The sequence below is a fragment of the Palaemon carinicauda genome, chromosome 13, assembly GCF_036898095.1.
Source record: "Palaemon carinicauda isolate YSFRI2023 chromosome 13, ASM3689809v2, whole genome shotgun sequence".
Taxonomy (NCBI): domain Eukaryota; kingdom Metazoa; phylum Arthropoda; class Malacostraca; order Decapoda; family Palaemonidae; genus Palaemon; species Palaemon carinicauda.
The window spans coordinates 24,678,511-24,688,510 of NC_090737.1; the positions used below are offsets into that span (position 1 = coordinate 24,678,511).

A 10,000-nucleotide genomic window follows, 5' to 3' on the forward strand; every position below is an offset into this window, starting at 1 on the left:
CTCTGATTTGCTTTTTTTCAATCTTTCACTAACCTCTAATACTAAAGACCCTGTATTAAAGATCTTAGTTCCTAAACACTTAAATGATTCTACCTCATTAATCCTTTCTCCTTCTAATGATATTTCATCTTCCATTGCATACTCCGTTCTCGTCATCTCTATCTTTCTTCTATTTATCTTCAGCCCAACCTCGTATGATATTTCAAGCATTCTGATAAGCAAGCATTGCAAATCCTGTGGTGTTCTGCTAACAAGAAGATATTAAATACAAGAAAAGAATTGACAATGCAGTTTCGAGAGTTTCTTGACGCTGCCGCAGAATTTTATAGAAAAGTGTTAATTTGGGAATATAAACATTACAGTATTAAAATTCTCTCTCTCTCTCTCTCTCTCTCTCTCTCTCTCTCTCTCTCTCTCTCTATTGTAATTTCATCTGTTCGATGTTCAAATACACACCGCTCTATACTTAATCCTCTCATTAATTGTTTCCGGTTCATGTGGTGTAGTAATTAGATGATCAGTTTGCGCAGGAGTTTCGTTGGGTTAAGCAATCACCTTCCTCGTGTTACTTATATCAAGTATCTCTATTAAGAACATCTTGTGAAACTCTTGTTTAGTTTCTGATTGCGTGTATTGTATTATATCCACAAATTATACTTTTTCTTTATCCCAAAATATAAAAGAGATTTAAATTTTTATGAGCTAGTTGGAAAAGCAGGATGCTATAAGCCCAAATGCTCCAACCAGGAAGATAGCCCAATTAGGAAAGAGAAGAAATGAAATAAATAGAATAATGTGCCCGAGTGTTAGGCTACCCTCAAGCAAGAGAACTCTAACCCAAGACAAGTGGAAGACAGTAAAAAATAACATAAGCCTGTAATTTTCCTTCAGTTCAGTACTTGTTTTTAACTTAATTGGTTGTAAGAAATAAAGGCAAGGTTTGTTTGCCTTGTGTCTAGGTCCCGCGATTGTCCCACGAAGTTGTTCTAATCTAAGCTTTGAGGTTAAGTTTATTATAATTGTGTGAGTCCTTTATCCTTTGCTAGTTACGAATGTTACGTGTCTGGTAATCCTGGATTACTTTATTCCTTCACGCAGATCCAAGACACAGGTTCTGTTCTCTCTCTCTCTCTCTCTCTCTCTCTCTCTCTCTCTCTCTCTCGTTTTCCTTCATAATGAATCGCTTCGAGTATTCGGATATGTTTACAAATTTGATATTTCCCATTTAGAGATTTACGCTCAAGTTCCGTTTCAGTCTCATTCGGGTAATATTTCTCTCGCTCTCTCTCTCTCTCTCTCTCTCTCTCTCTCTCTCTCTCATTCAGCTCTTCGCAGGGATCATCCTTAAAGAGATAAAAATAAAGAAGATCCTTGAGTGATGACAATGTGTTTAAGGAAATATCTGCAGAGGCTATTAACCTTGAGATAGTATTATGGGTAAGGCGAATCTCTTCAAAAGTTTGCCTGATATTACAGTAGGTGGTAAGATCATACGTTAGCCAAGGAGGGGATGGCCGAGGCAGAAGTTCTGATAATATCTCTCTCTCTCTCTCTCTCTCTCTCTCTCTCTATATATATATATATATATATATATATATATATATATATATATATATGTATATGTGTGTATATATATATATATATATATGTATATGTGTGTATATATATATATATATATATATTATATATATATATATATTGTTAATAGAATTATCTCTCTCTCTCTCTCTCTCTCTCTCTCTCTGGTTGTTTGCACGGTAAAGGTTAAAGATGAATGAAAACGATATTGCTCCTTATCTCCCTGTCACTTCTAAATTATTTTTAATTATTTCTATTTCTTTCCGTGTGATTTTTGTTAACATACACAGTCAGCGAGAAGGTCTTTGAACTCTCTCGACCATTTCCTGTTTCATCTCCGGCCTTTTTTCTCTACCAAGTAATCCGTGTGAATCTTGCTTATTCGTTCCTTTTTCAGGAAACTTTTTATAAATTGAGGTTTTTTACATGTGCGATTTTCCTGTAATGCTGGGGGTAGTTACTGTCACAGCAGGTCATCGTTTTAATGAGTATTACTCTCATTTTTATCTAAGGTAAACATCATATACTAGTGTACCCGAGCCGTCAAAAATCACTTCTAGATATTTAGTTACTGAGTACACACACAGACACACTGCGGCTTGTAATTAGGAAAGGGGGACCGGTGAGAAGGGTTAAATGTGTGTGTATGTATGTATGTATGTATGTATGTATGTATGTATAAGAAATATGCAAATAGAGTAATAAAACGCCTAGTAGTATTCACAGCATTCGACAAAAACAAAATGACATATTCAACGATGTGCTTTCGGTTTTATTTTTTTTCTGCACGAGTTCCAAACTTGTAATCATTTTGCGGTGATAAATCTCTTATTGCCGTCATAAAATTGAAAGGTGTTCTCGTTCCATTGATTTAACAACCGGTTGGTTGATGTCCCATAATTCGTCCAGCGTGACCTCGTAAAACTTCGGTAATTTACTGTCCCCACTTTATCATCTTCCAAAAAACGACTTTCCTTTCCTTCCCCTCCCTGCCCATATCATCTCCCCCCCCCCCCCCCCCCCCTTCAAAGGTTGTGCAGAGAAGTAGAGAGTCCTTTCTTCTGTGTTAAGAGCGTCAATGGGTCTTCTTAGCTTGTGTGAAATGAGTGAGTCGCTCCTCTTTAGAATGTGTGTTTACTTCTGCTAACTGATGGTTGAGGAGGTGGCAAGAATGTAACCTTCGAGAAGTGTGTGACACCTGTCTTGTGGTTATGTATATACGTATACACAAATGCATACATACACACATACATACCTACATATATATATATATATATATATGTGTGTGTGCGTGTGTGTGTGTGTGTGTTTTATATATATATATATATATGTGTGTGTGTGTGTGTGTGTGTTTATTTATATGTACATATATTTGTAAATATATAATTGCATACTCATACACACACACACACACACACACATATATATATATATATATATATGTACATATATATATATATATATATATATGTATATATATATATATATATATGTATATATATATATATATATATATGTGTGTGTGTATATACACACATACATACATACATACATCAATATGTGGGTATATGTTATATGTGATTAAGAGTATGTATCTAACATTTTTTATAATTTCTATTATTGCGTATGATTTAAATTTCAAATAACTGTACCATTTCATCTATTCTCTTCCTGAGATATGATCATGGCCGGAATAAAGTCAATTTTAAAATGGGAACCAGACTCTTCATCAAGGTGCATAAAAGTTATGTTAGAATTCGGGGGTCATCGTGTGAACTTAGACAATATCTTTCAATCATCAGTAATCTTTATAAATGTTCTTCTCGTTAAAAACCGTCTGGATTTTATTTGCCTCTGTTATGAGACTGTAATTCTAGACGAGAACAAGATATTTTCATCACTCGTCTGAGGGATTTTGTGTTTGTGGTGACCATACTGAGCTTAGGAAAATTTCTTTTGTTAGTTATATTAGATATAGTAAATCTATTATTTTTCGCATTTAATAATTTTTGTTTTTTCAGAGAACTTCTTGTTACCACTGCTCATGCTAATGTTTATTATATTTGCTTTTATTTCTGTTACTAAGATCTACTTAGTGTTAGTTTTCCCCAAAAATATCCCATATCATCATCCTGTCTTTGGACAGATATAGTGACTGATATTTCCAAGAGTAATGAAACTTTAGTGTTCGATATTTCACTTTTTTGGTCCCACGTAACAATGTACTTTATATTTCATTAAATCATCAAAAGTTTTTGTTTTGCAAGGGGAAAGGAGATAATTTTATATGGAGTATGTACCTTGGCTCCATTAAGAATGTTTAGCCTTTCAACTTTAGTTACCTCCTTAATTGATAGATTGTATCTCAATGTTTAGCATTTATCTTTGACACATTTCCATCATCAAATACTTCAAAAATTTTCCTTCCATGACTGCAGATTTCTTTGTTCTGCGAACGGTGAGATAATGTGGAACGTCTACTAAAGATATACCGCTATCTCTCTTACAGTATGTAATAAAGAGCTAGAGTGGCTGCGTGTATGTATGTGTATATATATATATATATATATATACTGTATATGTATATATACTGTATATGTATATATGTATGTATATATATATATATATATATATATATATTCCCGAGGTATAAAAGAGAATCCAGATATTAAAGAGGAGCTTGATATATGGCTTATTTATATATGAAAACACATCTAAATGTGCATAATTTATCATATATATATATATATATATATATATATCACGCCAAGCTCTCCTCGTCCCTTGAGTAGGGGGAAGGGGAAGTATTCATGCCCTGGTGAAAGGGAGCAACGTGTGTTTGCATATTGCATATACTAGTATAAAAATAGCATCCTTGGATTTAAGCTAACGATATCCAGAGACTCCGGTAACACCCCCCCCCCTCTCCTCTACTCCCAATACCGAGTCTCATTAGCAGCCATAACTGTTAGTATGAGCAGACCCATTGCGGAGATTCGAACCCGTAACTGCAAATCACCATCATATTGATGACGTCGCCTAATTTCTGCCAGATCGTTACCGTGTGAAATGAGGTCAGAAGGGACTCAAATGTTCCCTGAAATGACCATTACATCTCTCCATATAGGGTTGCTGAAATTGGACCCTTGACCTGGTTGGGAGCATGTGGTTAGTCAAGATTAGACGACATTGATGACAAGTGTGGCAATGGTTTTTATTGGTTTGTGCTGTAAATCAATCTCGCCATATTTCTCTCTCTCTCTCTCTCTCTCTCTCTCTCTCTCTCTCTCTCTCTCTCTCGCAAAATTTTCTGTGATTTCGTTCTTGATAATTTTTCTATATTCATACTACAATATATGTATAGCAAGCAAGCAGGAAAATAATCCTGCTATTGAAAGTGTGTACTTTCTACCAATTTAAATATATTATCTCAGGGTGCTTGTCGGATCTATTTCGAATTTACTTTATTTTTCATAAATTCTGGATGTCGTATCTTTACGATTTTTTAAATAAATATTCTATTTCTAATGTGCTTATCCTAATTAGTCTTTATAATAGAAAAAATATTGTCCGTACACGTAGAGTTTGTTCTTTGTCTTTGAAGAACGCCAAAAGATTTATTTTTTTTTTCAGCCGCAGTTCCAAAACTTGAAAAGTCCAATAATGGATTCGGTTCTCACAAGAGGATAAAAACTATTGGAAAACTGTTTCTTTCGTGCAGTCGATCATCACTACAGCCTTTCTATCCAATCAGAAATGGAAACAATATTTGAGTTGTAAACAGAACCCGATTTTTTTTTTTATAAACGATCTGTAATCAATACCTTCATGGTTTATTCAGACTTCCTTTTAACACCTACATGTCGAGAGAGAGAGAGAGAGAGAGAGAGAGAGAGAGAGAGAGAGAGAGAGAGAGAGAGAGAGAGAGAGAGTCCTCATTTGCTTCTTTTCAAAAAGGCCTCGATTGAGGATATCCAGCTCCCAGATTTGTTAAAGATAAATGAAAAATCATAAGTCATATTCATGTTTACTGCATGTAAGTAACTACAATTTCCAAATATAAATATAGAATTTATTCATCCATCTTATTTACTTCCCCACCTTTCTCTTGCAGTGTGTGCCGGTGAGAGGAACTGGTTTTCGTCGAGGTGGCTACAGGTGCCAGTGCCATCCCACCCATTATCTTCCAAATTCTACTCAGCAGTTCTTCAATGGATCCGAAGTTGAATTGACTTATTCGGAAAAGAGAAGGATTGACAGCTTCAGGTAAATCTGTTTCCTATTACTGGTTGCTGAAAAAGAAAGTCACTTGGCACTATTTTATTAGTTTTCATTATCCTGATTACATGTTAGATTTTATTCAAATGAACTAGTGTACAAATGTTAACTTTTCCCAGCCTTTTGAGTATGTGGGCTGGGATTTTTTTATTGAGAGAGAGAGAGAGAGAGAGAGAGAGAGAGAGAGAGAGAGAGAGAGAGAGAGAGAGAGAGAGAGAGAGAGAGAGCGCAATCGAGTAAATTGTTTACTTTTTTAGCTGATAGGAAAGATGGATGAAAGAAGATTGGGGGTAATTTGATAGCTAAGCATGGTAGAAATAGTTTAGAAAGTTAAGTATTAATATAAGAGTAGTGTAAATAGGTTGAACCACAATTTTGTTTATATAAAGATACGATTTTCTTATTATTCAGTTATTCATCTATTATTCAACATTTATTGCAAAATGCAATTTTATAAGGCGAGGCGGATAAAGTCTGGATACCATAACATAAAAAACAGTCTATTCTTAGGCTTACAAAAATTCCTGTACAACAACCCTCTTTTCTCCCTGCACCCGTTTTGCATGCAGGCAACTCCAGCCTCCCTTAACAAGATACCTTAATTATGCCACACACTGCCACACCCATTCCATCATCAACTAAATAACATAACATTGAAATTTTACGTCTTTATCATGTATATTTACGTGAACTTTAATGCCAGGGTTACTGGTGATTTTCCCCCACCCTGTTGACAAACTAATTAATAGGACTGAGTAATATGTTTAAACCATTCCAAACGCATGATAACATTTCATAAAACAAAATATTGAGAACTGAAACTTCCAGAGGTTTTGTAGAGAGAACATATTTTCTTTAAGATGAATCAAGTGTGAAATAAATCAGGAACAATGGCCTTTATGTTTAAAGAATATGTTATTGAACTAATAACTAATGCAAATTAGACTTTTCGTATGAAAAATACTATTTAAGCTAGCGTGAAAAGTAACCAATAGTTAAATAATTCTTCATGATTTTTAAATAGGAACATGGTTAAAACATCACTCTGTTCTTCTTTTCCATTTCACACACAACCTGAAATTAGATCGAATAGCATTGTTACGGTGCTTTAGTTTTCAGGTGTATATTTCAAGGAGCTGAAATCACCAACTTTACCCACAGTTAGTTGTTATCACAACTTAACGATTAATTATCGACAAATGTCAGAAAAATTAGAAATCAAAAGGAACTGATTGCTGTGCTGGAATTACAGTTGCCATCAAGAAACCTCATCCCCCAAAAATCGTATTTCTTTAATCACACCAATTTTACTTGAAGTCCAGTGTTTAACAAAAGTAATAGTACAATGCCAAAGGCCTTTTGTGATATGTACTTTATTTATTTAATGATTACTATCAGTTACTGTATGTTATGATTTAATCTCGCCATTTGCAGTAGTCTTTTATTACAACTGGAACTATAGCTTTTACAGTATGTGTATTGTTTTAATCTTTGGGAGAAACTTTAGCTTGGAAAACTGAAAGGAAGTTTGAAGAAGATTCACCCAGCTTTGATTTTGTAGTAAAAGTATTACTCCGTATCTACTGAGATTATTGCCTAGAGATATTTATTCCAAAATAAGTCTCTGTTGCCTGCTGTAGTAGAGACAGCTTGATGTTTTAAAAAAATAACAAGTTTGTGTATTCACTGCATGTTGAATATTTGTCTACTGAGAATTTTCTGTTGTCATTTTACTTCTTGTTGATATAATGACAGGAAATTTGATTTTATAATGCATAAAATATACTTAACCAAAGAGTAACCTTTTTTCAAACTTTCCCTACTCTCAGGTGTGAACCCTGTCCAGAGGGCTGCCAGAATTGTTCAACTCTACTCGCGTGTTCTGTTCAGTATGATGCCATGATGCGCTTGGTGCCAGTCTGTGTAGAGGCAGCGTGTGTTGTTATGTGCCTCGTGCTGGCACTTGTGATCTTCAGACTACGAAAATGCAAGGTTAGGCATTGCGAGTTGAAGTATACTGTGAACTGTTCACCATCCTTTATAATGAAGATTCCTAATTGGTTTCAATTAGGTCATTATTGTGCTTTAAGGTACTTCTTTACATTTAGTCTAAACATATTATTGGGTTTGCATTTAAAACTAAAAATTAAACATTTATGTAGACTAGCATAATGCAGTCAATGAGTCGTATTAATCCCAAATCACTTGAAAAATTGAAGTTTAAAAGTGTGTGGAATATCACAGTAGTAGTGATAGTCTCATTCCAAAGTGAATTTTATCCAAATAATTTTATAATAAAGAAATGAATCGAGTATACATTGAATTATACATGAAATGGTCCCTCAGAAATTTCAGAACCATATATTTATGCACCCTTTTTATATTTGGTAGTTTGTGCTCTCATCATCCTTAAAGAAGAGTTCCAGTATTCAGAATTATTTTTACAGATGATAAGTAGATGTGTTAATAGTTGGCCAGATTTTATAAAGAATAAATTCTTAAGTCAAAAGCTCCTAACGAATCCCTCGGTATTCTCTAAGACCTTTTGACTTCGGAATAGGTAAGTAACAAGCACCTATTAAAACTAAGTAGGCTTGTGCTATTTAAACATATATTTTTATTAATTCTAAAAACAATTTCATCTCATTTCATCTTTCTACATGTGTATGGGATAATTTTATTTGATTGCTATTTTGATGGGTTTTAATGATTTTATTGTTCATACATATTTGGTGCTTTTAAGAGTTCACTAGTTACATCAGTTATCCAGACATAACAATGTTCACTTAGACACATGTACAATTCTTTATCATTATTTATTTACACATAGGAAAGGTCATATGTCTACTCTATGACACTTAGTCTATATACAGCCTTTTCCTTTGTTAAAAAATAGAGTAGGTTGTTTTAACTCTCTACTCTTTGGATAACACTAGTCATCAAAATTCCTAACCTGTGGGTTATGAAACTCAAAATAAGTAAAGGACTTTTAAACATCCTTTTTCTAACCCGGGAAAAAAAATTAGGTTGTTTGGCAATAAGAGCATATTGAACCGGCAAAAAATATATTGGTAAGGGGTGAGGAATGATTCTCGAGTAGACGGTGTGCAACTTCAATAAAAATGAGCCCTTGCAATTTGGTTACAGTGGAGGAAAAAGTAGGAAAATTATGGAATTGCTGACTACAAGAAACTTGGCCAGTTGTTGTGTTCAGCAGAGGGAAAATATAAAATATTCAGGATAGAAAAATGGAAAAGATTAAAGAAAGCACAAAGTAGGTTAAAGATGAAAGTGGAGAAATTTAAGTTGATGATAAAGATATACTGTACTGGGATTATTGAAGCAAAACAGTTAAAATTATCTGATTGAAGGAAACATGAACTGTATGCTGTTGGCATGATAGAAGGGATAGTAGAAAATGTAACAAATACAGTATACTGCAGCCTGTGTAAAAAAGGAACATATAGAGAATTGTTTATTCATAACACAGTGTTGAGCATGAAAATATTTTACAATTTTATATTCATTATTATTAATAGATATTTAATTTGTTTATATGAAAAATGAACATGGTAGAGAAGTTTTTATTTTTCATTTGAACTATGAAAATTCTTAAAAATCATTGATAAGACACCTGCTATCTATAATGTGGAAATATATAATTGACAAGACTGTATATTATTCCATTATATTCAACGCCCAGTGTCCCATTAGTCTTCACAATCTGATCTATTATCTTTTTGTTTTAGGTGATTGCTGCTTCATTGTGGACAATGTTGGAAATGGTACTCTTGGGAGCAATTGTTATATACTCAACTGTACGTACTTTTCATTTTATGAGCTTTACATCAACTTGATAGCCCTTATGTTGTTACACGATGTAATATCCTTTGATGTGAAATAGTTGCAGGAAATGTCATTTGAGTACTCTTTAATTTGAAAAAAAAGAAAGGAAATTTTAAAGTTAGCGAGTAATGGCTAAGTATTTTGTAATGAATGTGACTTTGTATCTTCCTTAGGTTTTCTTGCGGTATGTTGAGCCTACTGTGATTCTTTGTATGATAGAACCTTGGTTCAGAGAAATGGGTTTTGCTCTGTTCTATGGTGCAATTGTGTTGAAACTATACAGGTGAGATCATCAAAT

At 33.8% G+C, this 10,000-nt stretch overlaps 1 protein-coding gene across 2 annotated transcripts in view; it reads left to right on the top strand.

Moving 5' to 3' along the window:
• LOC137652222 (metabotropic glycine receptor-like) overlaps positions 1-10,000 on the top strand; it is a 525,956-nt gene that overhangs the window by 482,717 nt on the left and 33,239 nt on the right. For both annotated transcript variants that reach the window (XM_068385452.1, XM_068385453.1), the window contains exons 5-8: positions 5,693-5,844; positions 7,686-7,848; positions 9,606-9,674; positions 9,876-9,985. In XM_068385452.1, coding sequence (XP_068241553.1) covers positions 5,693-5,844; positions 7,686-7,848; positions 9,606-9,674; positions 9,876-9,985 — 494 coding nt within the window. The remainder of the gene's footprint in view (positions 1-5,692; positions 5,845-7,685; positions 7,849-9,605; positions 9,675-9,875; positions 9,986-10,000) is intronic.